Raw genomic sequence first — 17,569 nt, 5'->3', positions numbered from 1 at the left:
GAGCTTAACTGAAAAGAATGATAAAAGAGTGCTAAGACATTTCAATGGGGAAGGAATACTCTTCAATAAACGATGCTTTGACAACTGGATATCCACATGTGAAAAAATGAAGTTTGACCTCTTCCTTAAAACATACACAAAAATTAACTCAAAATGGATCACAGACCTAAATGTAAAAAGCTAAAAACCCTAAGATTCTTAAAAGGAAACACAGAAGTAAATCTTTGTGACTTTGGGTTAGGCAATGTTTTCTTAGCTCTGATACCAAAAACACAACTGATAGAAGAGAAAAATAGACATACTGGACTTCACCAAAATTAGAAACTTTCATGTTGCAGATGATACCATCAAGTAAGTAAAAAGGAGGCCGGGCGAGGTGGCTCACGCCTGTAATCCTAGCACTGTGGGAGGCCGAGGGGGGTGGATCGCTCAAGGTCAGGAGTTCAAGACCAGCCTGAGCAAGAGTGAGACCCCGTCTCTACTAAAAATAGAAAGAAATTATCCGGCCAACTAAAATATATATAGAAAAAATTAGCCGGGCATGGTGGCGCATGCCTGTAGTCCCAGCTACCTGGGAGGCTGAGGCAGGAAGATTGCTTAAGCCCAGGAGTTTGAGGTTGCTGTGAGCTAGGCTGATGCCACGGCACTCTAGCCTGGGCAACAGAGTGAGACTCTGTCTCAAAAAAATAAATAAATAAATAAATAAAAATAAAAAGGACAACGTAAAGAATGGAAGAAAACAGTGGCAAATACTTATCTGATAAGAGATTCATATCCAGAATATATAAAGGATTCTTATAAATGAACAATGACAAATAATCCAATTAGCACATTAACTACCAGGTGAGTTGCATTTAACTCACGCTGGTTTTGAGCTGGGGGCCTTGTGAAACATCTATAACTCACGGGTCTCTTTACCTTGGGAGCCGCATGATGTGCAGGCAACTCATGCTGCCATGCTGTAGCACACATAGTACATGATGGGCGGCCCCCTGGGCAAAACCCTGTAGTTGGTTCATAAAAATCTTACTTGTTGATGTTCTTATTGTTACAATTAATATTGACAATTTAATTCTAAAAACATGGATTAAATGAACAGAAGTCAATAAACTTCATTCTTCTATTTATGTTTACCTTTAAATTACACTTAAGCCTGACAAGTCAAGAAAAACACTTTACTCTTATGAACTATTATTCAAGTTTTCACATTACTTTTTTTTTTTTTTTTTGAGATGGAGTTTCACTCTGTTGCCTGGGCTATAGTACTGTGGCGTCAGCCTAGCTCACAGCAACCTCAAACTCCTGGGCTCAAGCAATCCTCCTATATCAGCCTCCTGGGTAGCTGGGACTACAGGCATGTGCCACCATGCCTGGCTAATTTTTTCTATTTTTAGTTGTTTGTCTAATTTCTTTCTGTTTTTAGTAGAGACGGGGTCTCACTATTGCTCAGGCTGGTCTCGAACTCCTGAGCTCAGGCAATCCTCCCTCCTCGGCCTCCCAGAGTGCTAGGATTACAGGCATGAGCCACTGCATTCGGCCCACATTACTTTTTTCAAGTTTTCCACATTACTGATTTTCAAGTTTTTATATTACTTCTTTATTGAAAGAAACACAGAAAACAATAAAAACAACAAATTTTCCATTAAATTAGAAAGGATCGTTTCATTTTCCAAGTTTTTATTCCACTTTTGTAATAAAACACCGTGGCCCCAAGGAAAAAAAAATTTTTTTCTAGTGTGATAGTCAATGTGTTAAAAAGTGGACAAAGGACGTGAGTAGATCCAACGAAAAACAAATGACCAGAAAGCACATTTTGAAAAGATGCTCAATACCACTCAACACCAGGGAAATGTAAATCAAAACCACAGGAAGCTACTGTTTAACAACCAGTAGGATGGCCATAAACAAAAAGAGAAAATATAATAAAAAGTGCCAACAAGGATGTGGAGCAACTGGAAACCCTGTGCATTGTGGTGGCAAATGTAAAATGGTGTAGCCACAGTGGAAGATGGTACAGATATTCCTTAGAAAATTAAACACAGAATTTACCATATGATCCCACAATTCCATTTTCAAGCATATACCCCAGAGAAATGAAAATATACATCCACACAAAAAGATGTACATGAACATGCGGGAGGCTAAGGTGGGAGCACACTTGAACCCAGGAGTGCAAGGCTAGCCTGGGCAACACAGTGAGACCCCTGTCTCTAAAAAAACAAAACCCAAAACCATGTACATGAATATCCTTCATAGCATTATTCACAAGAGCTAAAAAGTGGAAACAATCTGTGTCCATCAACTGATGAATGGATAAACAAAATTCAGTAAACTCATAAACGAAATATTATTTGGTAATTAAAAGGAACGAAGTACTGACACATGCTACCACATGGAGGAACTCTGAAAATATTATGAGTGAAAAAAGCCAGTCACAAAGAACCATATACTGTATGAGCCATTTACAAAATGTCTAGAATAGGGAAAAATCAAAAGAGACAGAAAATAGATGAGAGGTTGCCAGGGATCAGAAGGAACAGAGAACAGGGGAGGACTGCTAATGGGTGTGGGGTTTCATTTTGGGGTAATAAAAATGTTCTAAAATTGATTGTTGTGATGGTTAGACAACCCTGTGAATATACCGAAAACGTTGAACTGCACACTTTAAATGTGTAAATTGTATGGTATGTGAGTTGTGCTTCAATAAAGCTATTAAACTATCATCAATAACAAAAAGGGATGCTAAACATGCTGGGCCTGAGGGATGTGAGTGCCCACTTGTGCAGCGAGCTGGCATCTGGAAGCGGGCTCTTGTTCTGCTCTGCTACTTCTGGTTGTGCACTCATGGTCCTGTGATTATACCGACTGGCTTCTATTTCCTCATCCACAAAATGCGGGTTGAGGTGGAAGAGCTCTATGGTTACTTACAGCTCTAAAATTCTCATTTTGTTTGTGGGATAAATGAATTCAAAGTTCATAGCAAAAGAATGACTTAGTTTGAACTAGAAGGCTAAAAGAAAAGTTAACAAACAGCTTCTAAAACTTGAGGGTTTTAACAAGGTAGAAACTAATTTTTCTCCAGCCAAATGAAGACCAGAGTAAAAGGAAATGGATTTAAGTCCCAGCAGGCAGAGGGGGAAAGTAAAGCAAACTCCTCAGTGCCTGTGTCTTTTTCCCATGGTCCTGGACAAACACATGCTCTGCTCTAGTTAGGTCCAGAGTATGTTAGGTCTCTAAAATTAGTCTCATTTCCCTACAGCTTTGCTTATACTGTCCTCTCTGCATGGAATGTATCCTCCCTCAATCTGCAGAACACTTCATACCCCTTCAGTCTTCCAAATGTTACTTCTTTCATAGAGTGGCTCCTGATTTCACCAGCGTAACATAAACACAAGTCCTCTGCTCTCCTCCAGGGGTCTTTTTTCAAGTTCTGGCGTAGGTTGCAGGTGCCCCTGTACTTGCTCTAGCCCTGCTATTACGAGCCATTAAATTCCTGAGGGCGGGAAATCCTTCCTTATCCCTTAGCTCTGTCACATTTCCACAGTGTCCCAGTACTCTAAACTAAATATGAGGATGAATTCCTCAAAGACCCACAAAACAGGAAGGGGGTGTTGCTCTAGGCTTTTCTTTACTGTGCACTAGGGCAGCAATTTCCAAAGTGTGTTTGATGAAGCCCAAGAGACTACCCTTCAGACCTATATTTTTTAAAGGTTTAATTTGAAAAAGTGGTTGTGCTGAGTTAACAGGTTAAAAAGAGACTGACCACCTTGGTACTCTGACATTTAAGTGGCAACAGCTGTTTTAAAGGTAAGTGTTAATATGTAAGGCTTAATAACGGTTGTATGGGAATGGTTTCCTGGAGCAAGTGCTCTTGGAGCCCAAGAGTGAAAAGATCCAGAGCCAAAAATTAGAGCACCGAACATAGATGACAGCTGTGCAGTTACATCCTGGGCTCACATTTGGAAGGGCAAGTAAGTAACACGGGCAAAAATAAAAACGGTTGCCATTTATTCATCCTGTGTACAGCGAACTACATACTTAAGATACAATTTGATAATTTTGATAACAATGCTATGAAGCAATATTACTGCCCCCATTTTACAGAGGCTCAGAGAAATTAGGCAATTTAAATACACCTGGTAATGGCAGAACTGCCTGACTTCAAAATCTGCTTTGCCATGATGCTATTCTATGACAAGTGCACTTTGGACTCACCAAATAAAAAGGAACATATAAAAGCAAAAGATCAGAAAATGACAAAAGCTGTATAAAATATCCTATAGTTACTCAAATACTTAAAAGGTAGCAAATGACAAAACAAGCTTTCATTTCAAAATAAAAATAACAGGTAAAAAGAAGAAAATGTTTTATGATAGACAAAACAATTGCACAAACGACACCACAAAACCAAATTTTGCTAACCACCAGACATGGTGAACACAAAGGCATTGGTAAAAGAGCTCTGCTTTTGTTCTCTACAAATGTTGGTCCTCAGGGCGAGCAGGCTCTAAGCCAGATTGCCAGTGTTAATGGTTAAGGTGCTTCACCTCTCTGTGCTCCCTACTGTCAGCGACAAAAAGGGGACAATAACAGTAGCTATTTCCTAGAGCTGTCATAAAGATTAAATAAACTAGTAAACATCAAGGTCTTTAAGAATCGCTTTCATATAAGTATCCAAAAGTGTCACTTGCTACTAAGTACTATGAATTAGCAGGGTCAATACAGCTCCTCCTAGACATAAACCTGTATTTTAATAAAGCAAAATGTGGAACAGAGGGAATCTTTACTGAAATCCTTCAGAGTAAAGAAGGATAAAAAGGAAGAAGCTGATATACAGTCAGCCCTCCTTATCCAAGAGTTCCACATTTGGGGATTAGATAACAGTGGATTGAAACCATACAGAAAAAAACAATTAACACTACAAATAAAAAGATACAGTATAACAACTATTTATGTAGCATTTACATTGTATTAGGTATTACAAGTAATCTAGAGATATTTTAAAGTATATGGGAGGATGTACATAGGATGCATGTAAATATGCCATTTTATAGAAAGGATCTGAATGGCCGGGCGTGTGGCTTACATCTGTGATCCCAGCACTTTGGGAGGCAGAGGTGGGAGAATTACTTGAGGCCAGGAGTTCAAGACTAGCCTGGGCAACACAGCTAGACTCTGTCTTCATAAAAAATAAGAAAAATTAGCTGGGCATGGTGGTGGGCACCTGTAGTCCCAGCTACTCAGGAGGCTAAGGGAAGAGGATCACCTGAGTCCAGGAGTTCCAGGCTGCAGTGAGCTACACTAGTGCCACTGCACTCTAGCCTGGGCGACAGAGTGAGAGCCTGTCTCTAAGGAAAAAAAAAAGTGAAAAACATCCCAGAGTGGAAGAAGGTATTTGCACCATATGTATCCAATGATAACCATCTGGGGATTTTGGTATCATTCCCTCACAGATGTTGAGGGATGAGTGTATTTATGAGGGTGCTTCTTATGCTTTGCAACAATTGGCATTAGGGTAGAGGCCAGGCAGGGGAGATTTTTGGCAAGGAGAGGACAGGCCTCAACAAAAGGACTTGTTCCACGTCACACAGAGCTTTCTGATGTCTTTCTCTACTTTATATAGGTAAAACAACAGCAACAACAATTCTGTTACCCGAATACAGAATAAAGTATTTCACAGATTAACACAAATGATATTTTGCAGACTTTATCAGATGCTGAACTTTCCAGAATAGCATCTACTGTGTACACTGATAGACAATTTTATTTCATTTAAACTTTACCAAGATTTTCTCATCATTTTAGCAAATCACATCACCAAGACCAATGAAATACATTATCAGCTGCGGCTGTGGGGCCTACATTTGTAGCTGTGGTATTCATGGTGAGTCCACAAACAGGTGCAAGCACTGGGCCATATTACCACGTCTCCCAGTGCACTCAGACCTTAGTGTTTTATGCATACATGCATAATATTACCAAAAATTACTTTCCTTTTACTTCTGTATGTAGGTCTCCTAACACAAGTATCCTTACATTGGGATATTTTGAAAGTAGTAAGTCATTCTATCACCTATGTATTTTATTCAGGATTAGTAAATGAGACATTAAAATTTTTATATAAATGGAGGGCTACGTTTGATTAGGATTGAAGAACATTGGTTTTGGTTTTATTATTTATTTATTTATTTTGAAAAGGGTCTTTATTGCCCAGGCATGAGGGCAGTGGTGTAACCTCAAATTCCTGGGATCAAGTGATCCTCCTGCCTCAGCCTCTGGAGTAGCTGAGACTACAGACACACACCACCATTCTTGGTTAATTTTTACTATTTTTTGTAGAGATGGGGGTTTCTCTATGTTGCTCAGGCTGGTCTTGAACTCCTGGCCTTGAGTGATCTTCCTGCCTCGGCCTCCCAAAGTACTAGGATTACAGGCATGAACCACCACACCCAGCCTCGAAGAACACTGTTTCAAAGCTGTTCTGAGGCAGCTATTCTCAAACACTTCATTTTCAGGACAGTTTTACACTTTTAAAAATTACTGAGGACTCCAAGAGCTTTTGTTTATTTGGAATATATCTACCAATATTTATATTATTAGAAATTAAAACAGACACTTAGATATGTATATGTATAAATTCACTTAGAAATAGTAACAAACCCAGCACATTTAAGAAAAATACCTATTTTTTCCAAAACAAATAAACAAAAACCAAAAGAAGGGCACCTTTTACATTTATGTAAATCTCTTTTGACGTCAGGCTTAACAGGAGGCAGCAGGTTCTCCTATCTGCTTCGGCAGTTTGTTGTGATTTGCCGTTTTGCTGCAGTAGTGAAAGAAAATCTAGCCTCACAAAGCCATGCAATTGGAAAAGGGAAGGGTATTTTAATAATTTTTTGGGCACAGTTGAGGATATTGTTTTTGGATACTACCCTAAAACTCAACATGAGGTAGTTTCTTAAAGGTGAGTTGCAATGTGGACTTTGAGACCATTTCAGTAACTGTTACATTAAAATTCATTACTCATGCACACGTGAGAAGGCACCAGTAAAGGAGCTGAACATGAGTAGGCAGGCAAGGCCTGAGGATGCTGCTGGCAGATCTTACTAAGGCAATGAAAGGATACGTAATGTGTTTTTTTTTTTTTCCTCATACAAACAACCCAGCCACCAGCCAGAACAAGAAAAGGCAAAAAAATGTACACAAAGTTCTCAACAAAACAAAATGAAACAAACCAAAGGGAATATAGACAAGTAGAAATAGGCTCATTTTTAAATAAAGCAAAATGTAAAGTGTCTGTGGCACAGTTTAATGTTTTAATCCAGATTTGATTAGGGAGATTTCTAAGAATCAACAAAAAAACCCAACCTTCCCCAAGTAGACAGCCCATTTAGTCTCACAATGTGGAGGAGGGGAAGTGAGGAAGAAAAGAAAGAGCATTTTAAGATGACATCTGATCCAACTGCTCATGACTTAAAACAGCCTCTACTTGACATGCAAATTCGGAACGTAAGTGTACATGAGATTCATATACAGAGGAGGAGTAAACAAGAAACCATTTGCTGGGGTTGTAACTGTTACTCTTGAGTAACCTGATGTCGGAGTTTCTTCTCATAGAAAATAGCTGCCTACATCATAAATCTTGAGTTAGTAGCATAACCCCAAAGTTGGGGCGGGCACACGGCTACCTTAGGCGGTGCTTCATCAGACCCTCCAGAGTCCCAGGACACTGTGGCCTGTCTTCGGGACTCCATCCTCATCCGCTCTTCTTGCTGAGCCTTCTCTTCCTCCAGGATCGTGCTAGAAAGACAACACATGGTTTTAAGGGGAGCTGACAACCAGAGTTAGCCACCAGACCCCACCCTGACTTATCTGAGGAACACCAGCTGGCTAACAGTAGACGATAACAATAAAGAAAGGATCCTATGCACAGGGGGAAAGAAGGATCAGATTTCTAAGTCTTCACAAAATGACTTTTGGAACAGCCTTGATCTGAATGGGCAAGTCCATTTAAAGCATAGCCATAGGTGAGAAAAAGACAGCTGGTGAGAAAAAGAGAAGTTGGAGAAAATGAAGGATGAGCCAAGATGAAACCTTTGTATGCCAAAGTTTATTTTGAGCAGAACAGAATTACCCTTAAAAATCCCAAGCAGTACTTTACCAACCATATACATGTCTGAGGATGGAATCTTTGCATGAACACAGGCTCCCACATAATGTGATCACACCAGCCCATTATGTGACCAATTAGCAATCTGGCCAATACTTTCCCTAGATTGCTCAATACAATTTCCTAACTTTCAGTTTAACCAGTGCTTTCTCTGATCAGAAAAAAAAAGGAAAAATGCAACAGTCTTTATACGTGCTTCTGAAAATACCATTTGCTTTAAACTGGAAACCCCACAGTTAGTAACGCTGCTACTTACCACTGCTTGACCACTCAGAAGCTATCTGAAGTCCCACATAATGCTGCAGCCTCCGCAGTAACTGCTAGGCGGCTTCTTCACCTCGGCTGTTTGCCATCACATAAATCCCTCAGGATGCAGCTAAAGCGAAACTGCGCTAGCTTCCCGTTCTACATGGATTCCCTAGGGCTCAGTGGGCGGCAGGTCTTTGAAACCTTCATACTAACTGTGGCAAACAGCTCTTTCCTATATGCCTGCAACTCTACAGTTCTAATAATGAAGCTCATTCAAAGTTTCTGGCCTCCTGGTAGATCGAATGCAGTAAATAACCACCCAGAATTACTCAGGAAAGAGTGACATCAGCTACACCAGACTCTTTTCTAATCTGGGAATTTGCTCAACTGTTTAAAAAGACATTCCTCCTTGGCTGGAGGCTAGAGTGTGCTGTTTCTCACACAACCCAACTCACAGAGTCACCTTCTGAATCAGGAAAAAGACAAAATTCATTTCATAACTGCACCGAGTCAGAAAACCATCACTACAGATGTTAGGACTTTTTTTTCCTCCCCCAAAGGAAAGGGAATGCCCTCCTCAAAGAAATGATCACATTAGCAATTTACATAAAAGCTTTTAGTCAAATATCCCACCCTCTCCCCAAAATATGATTTTGGTTTCCCTCTTGCTCCAGTCAGATGATTGTGGCTGAGCAAACACACACTACAAAACTTTTAGCAGTATTTATGACTTCTGCAGCAGCCTCCAAAGACTGGCAAGATGCTTGCTTGGTGCTAGCACTGTTGGGAATCTGGCCCTGTGTGCCAGGCCTACGTGAGCCAGGTGAGCCGTGAAGGTGAAGTCCAGGGCCATGTCTAAGGAAGGAGCCTGGGGGTACTCTCTGACAGGGCCCTGCTGCTGCTGGGGAAATTCCAGCAGGCCAGTGACTCTCTGCCCTACTCCTCTAATCAGATGAGCACTCTCCTCAGACTGCTGAGCGATTAAAGGAGATCAAAGCTGTGAAAGCATCTGCTATAAGCCTTAGTTATCATCAGCAGGTATTCCTGACAGGGCATTTGCTCAGGGGCTGCTCATTTAGCTGCTAACTTTCTGCTTTGTGCAAGAAACAGGCGATAAGGTCTTTGAGGTGCTTTGTCCATGAGAAAGGAAAGCCTCAAACCCTGATCCAGGACATAAGTGTTATGACTAAGCAGGACAGAAGAGCTCAGTCTGGGGCATTCTGGCTGCAGGACCAGCCATGGGCACTGTCCCAGGCACTGGGGGAGGTTAGGGAAGAGACCCAGCAGGCGTCAGCTACAAACCCAGTCTGAGTGCACAAGTGTTACAGGGCGGAAGCATAGCAATGCCTTCTGTTCATTTCTCACATGGAAACAAATACCTTTATGTTTCAATTTTATGTATTTAAATTTATGACTTTATAAAAACTTTTGTTATACTTCAAATGAAACAGTACCTGGCACAGTTTACACTTAAATATTTGCTAAATGAACAAACACTGCAGTATGTAGATAAAATACACATATTACCATGACCCATTAGACATGTAAGTTACCTAAGAGAATTCAGGGTTCATCAATGATGAACAAACTGAATGGGAAAACAGCAAGGCACAGTGTAAGAAGCTTGGGGTTTGAGTCACACTGAGTTCGGGTTTAAGTTCTGCCAGAGACAGGTTATATGACCATGGGCAACTCTATTCCTCTAAGCTTCACCCACAAAATGGGGTGCCTCCCTAACGGTAGTTAGGGTTGAAGGGTTATTGTGACAATCAAAAGGAAAATCAGGCAATCTATGTGAAGAGCTCTGAAATCTAAGAAGTTTTGAAAAATGGAAAGAACTACTACAAATTCCCCATCAAATAATATCCCATGTAGCTAATGGCTACCATTCTCACAAGGGGCTGCAAGTATTTCAAATGAGTTAAAATCCAATTAGAGGCCGGGCGCGGTGGCTCGCGCCTGTAATCCTAGCACTCTGGGAGGCCGAGGTGGGAGGATTGTTTGAGCTCAGGAGTTCAAGACCAGCCTGAGCAAGAGCGAGATCCCATCTCTACTAAAAAAAAAAAAAAAAGAAAGAAAGAAAGAAACTAGCTAGACAACTAAAAATATATAGAAAAAATTAGCCAGGCATAGTGGCACATGCCTGTAGTCCCAGCTACTTGGGAGGCTGAGGCAGAAGGATTGCTTGAGCCCAGGAGTTTGAGGTTGCTGTGAGCTAGGCTGACACCACAGCACTCTAGCCAGGGTGACAGAGCGGGGACTCTGCCTCAAAAAAAAAAAAAAAAAAATCCAATTAGAGTTTGAAGTACCAAAGTGCAATCATGTCTTTTCATATATCCATCCAATCACTTGTTGCAGTATCAGTGATACAACAATTATGACTATCCATCAATCAAAACAATAGATCAAGAATATGCCTACTAAAACATCGTCATTGATACACAATGCCTTTGGACTTGACAAATATAAAGAAGTTACGATGGTAGGCAACAGGAGATACAGCTTCACCAAGTCCCAAACACTTACCAATGGGAACATTGGGAGGTATACCTTAACTTTTTAGACTACTAAACACCAATAAATCCATACTTCAAAAAGCTGCTCACCGAGTAGAAATACGCGTATTTTTAGAGTTGGTGCGTGTGCACACATGTGAGGTAACTACCATTGTCTTTACAAGTAAAGTGACTCATATTCCTTTGGTTCCCTTCCTCCTCGTCTATCACCCTTCTTCCTCCATGCCCAGGTATGTTCTCCAAACCCACGATGCTCTCCACTGCCTCTCATGTGCTTTCTGTCCTTTATTTGGCCACCTCCTACTTATATCTCAAGTGTCAAATAGTAGTTCCTCCAGAATATCTTCCCTGAAGCTCCCTCCTCCCTTTTGCCTGAGTTACATTACACTCCTCTTCGTTCCCAAAGCAACTAGAGCCTAACTTGTCTTTTTTTTTTTTTTTTTTTTTTTTGAGACAGAGTCTTGCACTGTCACCCAGGCTGGAGTGCAGTGGCACCACGACAGCTCAACATAACCTCGAACTCCTGAGCTCAAGTGATCCTCCTGCCTTGGCCTCCCCAGTACCTAGGATTACAGGCGCGTGCCACAACACTGGCTTTTTATTTTTGGTAGAGACAGTGTCTTACAATGTTGCCCAGGCTGGTCTTGAACTCCAAGACTCACGCAATCCTCCCACCTTGGCCGCCCAAAGGGCTGGGATAACTCTTGTCAAAAGGCATTATAAATAATCTGCTTGACTTTTGCTCCTACTAGACAAAGAGTTGTTACTTGAAGCCCCATTTTCACACATCCAGAATTAGCACAGACCTAGACTTATGACATGCACTAAAAAATGACAGGTGAATGGGTGAGTGAGGCCCCATCAGTAGAGTAAATCCACTGACTAGTGAAGAAGAGAACATTACCAAGCTTCCTGTTCTCTCAACTGGCCAAATAGAAAAGGACCATGGTTGCTTTCTTCGAGATGGCCACGGGGAGCAGGAGCCCAGTCCCAGACTGGGGGCAAAGAAGGCCTACCTGGCCTGACAGAGGAGCACATCCCTGGATTAGTAGTTTTTTAGCACCCTGATCTCAATCACCTGATCCTTAAACAACAGAACTTGAATCAGAATTTCCTAAAATTTTGGGGTTTAAACAAGTAAAAAGTCCATAAAAATCAAGGAAAAAAATTACCCTTTCTTCTATTCCTTCAAATAATTAAAATACAGGCAAGCTATGGGAAGGCTAGGCGGGACTTTGTTCTAAATAGGTCCCATCAGACAATTTTATTTCACATGTGCTGTTTTGTGAAATGGGACACACTGATCTTAAGGTTACTATTCTCCCCAGAATCTCCAAACAGGTCATGAGAAGTCCCTCGTCATAAGGAGACCCTATCAGGCTCCATATGCCCTGATTTTTCCACCAACAGTCACTTTCTCTGTTCTCTGACCCACTGAATTTACCATATGAATTCTTAATTTCAGCCCTTAATCGTGTTCTGCCATGTTGTGGGATTTAGGTTGTAAGGTTCATACAGTTGTCAGACATGGATCCAGTTTCTCTTGTGAGCTAGACAGCATTTGCATATTACAGACACTTTAATATTTCTTTCATTAAACATGCCAGTCTTGTTCCTCAAAGAACATAATGACAACTGGGATGTGAATTCCTTCAATCTCAGTCCTTCATTCTCATACCAAAAATAGCATTTCAAAATGCTTCATACCATAATTTGTTGCTCAAAGTAACCAAGAATATAAATAACTCATTTTAAAAAAATCTGTTTTTACAATGGGAAGACTAGTCCATAGATGGAGTAAGAGGGCACAAGGGAGACATCACTGAGTTTTTCTCTTTACAGCTGCTGAAGAACCCAAAGCAACAAACCAGAATGTGCAGAGTGTCACAGAGGTCAAATTGAAGCATATTTTCCCAAACTACAAATATTTTTAGTAGCAATACATTCCATTTGAAAGCCTTTAGCTGCCTAATGTGAACTGGCAATGAATGAGCCCTTATGTTTTTTCCTAGATGGTGGTTTCCAAGTCTAAAACTTACAAATAGATGAAACAATCAAAGCAGAGATTTGTCATTTAACAAACATTAGCACAACTGATAATTACACCTTTGTTTATCCCTGGGTCCCATCTAGGAAGAAAATCTTAAAGAGGGGAAAGGAGTACATTATTTAATGTTATTTTTTTTTTTATTTTTTTTGTTGAGACAGAGTCTCACTTTGTTGCCCAGGCTAGAGTGAGTGCCGTGGCGTCAGCTTAGCTCACAGCAACCTCAGACTCCTCGGCTTAAGCGATCCTACTGCCTCAGCCTCCCAAGTAGCTGGGACTACAGGCATGCGCCACTATGCCCAGCTAATTTTTTTTTTTATATAGATTTTTAGTTGTCCATATAATGTCTTTCTATTTTTTAGTAGAGACGGGGTCTCGCTCAGGCTGGTCTCGAACTCCTGACCTTGAGCGATCCACCCGCCTCGGCCTCCCAGAGTGCTAGGATTACAGGCGTGAGCCACCACGCCCGGCCTATTTAATGTTATTTTGACTTTATTTTTTAATTCCCTCACTTTAAACGAAAAAGTCATCAAAGTAATCAGATCACAGTAAAAGGACATAAGAACTTGTGAGAGTTGTTCTGATTTTCTTCTTTTGGTCTGCAATACTCTCTGTGAAACTTGGTTTCACAACCTCTATGAGCTAGCATGGAGAGGTCTTATTACATTTCCCTTCTGCAGCAACAAACTGTGATTTCACTTTTAAGGTATTTTAACGGCTAGCAAGAAAGTGGTCTATTAGGTCCCTAGTTTCCAGTCTGAGCTAAGACACAAGAACAGATCTCTAACAAACACAAGTTTCAGGAGTAGAAAAGGCCAATGGATCCTGAGTGTTCAAGTCATTCAATCTGTCCCAGAAGAAGGGCAACATATGTAAGCCACATCTCTGTTGAGTTATGTAACCACAGGAGATCTTGCCTACTTCAACCTGTTTGCTCATTCATAAATGAGAACCACAGTCTGCCGTATCTATTGTTAGAATGGAAAAATAAAGTATATGAAAAAAATTTAGTAAAACTTTTAAGTAAATGTCAATTCTGTATTTTTATATGCCTTACTATACCGTTAGGAAATAAATGAGTTTTTATTTCATTTCTGTAGTATTTTTCATAATAGTGACTGTATCACTAAACTCTTCTCTTTGAAAATAAAAACATTTCTTCTTTTAAATACATACTTTTTGCTTTAATATGGGGAGAAAATCTTTTCTTTTTTTAAAAGATTGGACTTTGATCACTAAACAAAGGGATTACATCATAAGATTTGCTTTGGACATAAAATCAGTCTGGGTTTGTAGTTATTTAGGTTAACCTGGAAAATACCCAGAGAAGGAGCAGCAAAAAATCTGAAGGAAAACAAGTTGAGGGAACTGGCTTGTTTTGGCAAGTTCATGGGAATACCAGTTTTGAAACATGATCTCTTATAATTACCCAACATTGCCTCACCACAAAGGAATGGAATTGACCTTTTAATAACAACAACAAAAAACCCCCTGCTGTCTTTGCAGAAAACAAAGTCTGCTGGTTTGAGATGGAGCTGGGAATGGCGTATCTGGAAGTGGCTGAAGACCATAATTGCAACTTTACTTCTTACGTCTCTGTTCTTTTTGTCTTAAACAGGCGCAGTGGACTGAATACACTGAACCACATTTCTCTCTTCACTTATTAAGTATCTCAAACTGTAGGAAATAAAGCCTTTTGTTTGGTGGTTGTGCTATACTCATCTCAAAATTATTTTTAAAAAGTGGTTTCTATTAAAATCTTACTTTAAAATAAATGGTGACCTCTTCCTATTTCTGGGATGTGTGAGTGGCTCTTACTTGACTAACCCACTTACAGATAGGAAGTATAAACTCTGGTTATAAGAAACAACTGTGTGACAACACAGGGGAGCAGCCAAAAGCAGCTACATTCTGGAGGGAGCTGTCATAAGGAGGAGAGAATGGCACTGGGTGGGTCCCCACTTTTCAGTGACCATTAGCCAGAAGGCAGGCCCCATTGTTACTGGCTTGAAGAACCAGAGAAGACAATTTGCAGCAACCACAGCTGGTGAAAATGAGGGGGGGAAATCCCAGAAAGAACAGAGCCAGAGAGGGAGTGCCTCAAATCCTGAATATAAATTCTGCCCAAATCTCTGGCTGACCCTGGAATCACGAATATACAATGAAGTCTCCAAGTAGCACATCTAAGGCGAAAAGAATTGGACAGAAATTTGAGCTCCAGCCCATAGCTGGGAGAGTTTGCAATTTGAGATCAGCCAAATTAATTGCGTGCTAGCTAAAACAAACAACTGAACGCTCTTGAGAGGAATATAAGTGAATCTAGAGTTTCTGTAACCTATTAGTCACAATGTCCAGGATATAATCCAAAATTTGTTTTTTTTTTTTTGTTTGTTTTTTTTTTTTGTTGAGACAGAGTCTCACTTTGTTGCCCAGGCTAGAGTGGGTGCCGTGGCGTCAGCTTAGCTCACAGCAACCTCAGACTCCTCGGCATAAGCGATCCTACTGCCTCAGCCTCCCGAGTAGCTGGGACTACAGGCATGCGCCACTGTGCCCGGCTAATTTTTTCTATATAGATTTTTAGTTGTCCATATAATGTCTTTCTATTTTTAGTAGAGACGGGGTCTCGCTCAGGCTGGTCTCGAACTCCTGACCTTGAGCAATCCACCCGCCTCGGCCTCCCAGAGTGCTAGGATTACAGGCGTGAGCCACCGCGCCCGGCCCAAAATTTGTTGATATACAAATAAACATGAAAACGTGATCCATTCTCAAGAGGAAAAAGATAACTCCAAACAGTATTCAAATGTTGAAATTAGCATGCAAGTATTTAAAAGAAGCTATTATATTCAAGGACATAAAAGAAAATTTGTTCACAACGAATGAAATGATGGGGAATTTCAGCAGAGAAACAACACAAAAAGGAGTCAAATAGCAATTGTGTAACTGAAAAATACAATATCTGAAATAAAATCTCCATGGGTAGAATGATTAGTAGGATGGAAATTACAGAAGAAAGAGGGAGTTTGATGATAAATCAATAAAAAAGATCTAATCTGAAAGATGCAAAGAAAATAGAAGATGGGGAAGAGGAGGAGGAGGAGGAGGAGGAGGAGGAACAACAAGAACAAGGACAGACTCTGGAGGACACTATCAAAAGGTTTAATATACATGCAACTGGAATCTCAGAAGAAGAAAATGAAAAGTAAAAATATAACTGAGGAAATAATGGCCGAAGTTTTTCCAAATTTGGTAAAAGATGCCTATACATGAAGGAGGCTCAGCAAACCCTAAGCGCAATTAATACAAAGAAAACCACACTCAAGCACATCTTACTTAAACTGTTGAAAACCAAAAATATAAAATAATGGACACTGTCAGAGAAATCAACACTTTACATGCAGAGGAACAATGATGTGCATGGCCAGTGACTTCTCATTAAACAGAACAGGGCAGAAGACAGTAGAAAAACACATTTAAAATGCTCAAAGGGGCCAGGCATGGTGGCTCATGCCTGTAATCCTAGCACTCTGGGAGTCTGAGGCGGGAGGATCGCTCGAGGTCAGGAGTTCGAAACCAGCCTGAGCAAGAGCGAGACCCTGTCTCTACTAAAAATAGAAAGAAATGATTTGGACAGCTAAAAATATATATAGAAAAAAAATTAGTTGGGCATGGTGGCGCATGCCTGTAGTCTCAGCTACTTGGGAGGCTGGGGCAGGAGGATTGCTTGAGCTCAGGAGTTTGAGGTTGTTGTGAGCTAGGCTGATGCCATGGCACTCTAGTCCAGGCAACAGAGTGAGACTCTGTCTCAAAAAAAAAAAAAAAATGCTCAAAGGGAAAAAATAACAATGCTGTCAACCCAGAATTCTACATTCAGCAAAACTAAATACAATTCAGTTTTTTTTGTTTTTTTGTAGACAGAGTCTCACTCTGTTGCCCAGGCTAGAGGGCCGTGGCGTCAGCCTGGCTCACAGCAACCACAAACTCCTGGGCTCAAGCAATCCTCCTGCCTCAGCCTCCCAACCAGCTGGGACTACACGCATGCACAACCATGCCCGGCCGATTTTTTCCTCTATATATTTTTAGTTGTCCAGCTAATTTCTTTCTATTTTTAGTAGAGACGGGGTCTCATTCTTGCTCAGGCTGGTCTCGAACTCCCGACCTCGAGTGATCCTCCTGCCTCGGTCTCCCAGAGTGCTAGGATTACAAGTGTGAGCCACCATGTCCGGACTACAATTCAGTTTTACATAAAAAAAACTAATGGAATCCACCACCAACAGACCCATACCAGAAGAAATGCTAAAGAAGTTCATTAGACTAAAGGGAAACCAAATAGAAATAAGATCTTCAGGAAAAATGGAGCACTGTATGAAGTTAAATATAAAAGTCTTTCTTTACTTTCTTTAAAATGGTATTTAAGGCTGGATGTGGTAGCTGACACTTATAATCCCAGAACTTTGGGAGGCCAGGAGTTTGAGAGCCTGGGTATCACAGCGAGACGAGACCCTGTCTCTAAAAAAAGAATTTAAAAATTAGCTGGGTGTGTGCCTGTAGTCCCAGCTTTTTTTTGGGGGGGGGGGGGGCGGGGAGAAG

The 17,569-nt window shown here is 40.7% G+C and overlaps 1 protein-coding gene across 50 annotated transcripts in view; it reads right to left on the bottom strand.

Annotated features, from left to right (window-relative positions):
- Window positions 1–17,569, bottom strand: part of PTK2 (protein tyrosine kinase 2) — a 266,149-nt gene that overhangs the window by 34,124 nt on the left and 214,456 nt on the right. For all 50 annotated transcript variants that reach the window (XM_069466821.1, XM_069466823.1, XM_069466828.1 and 47 more), the window contains one exon: window positions 7,689–7,800. In XM_069466821.1, coding sequence (XP_069322922.1) covers window positions 7,689–7,800 — 112 coding nt within the window. The remainder of the gene's footprint in view (window positions 1–7,688; window positions 7,801–17,569) is intronic.

This window comes from Eulemur rufifrons, chromosome 3, assembly GCF_041146395.1.
Source record: "Eulemur rufifrons isolate Redbay chromosome 3, OSU_ERuf_1, whole genome shotgun sequence".
Lineage (NCBI taxonomy): Eukaryota > Metazoa > Chordata > Mammalia > Primates > Lemuridae > Eulemur > Eulemur rufifrons.
Note: the sequence above shows the minus strand (reverse complement) of the source record. Positions and strands in the feature narration are given on the sequence as shown.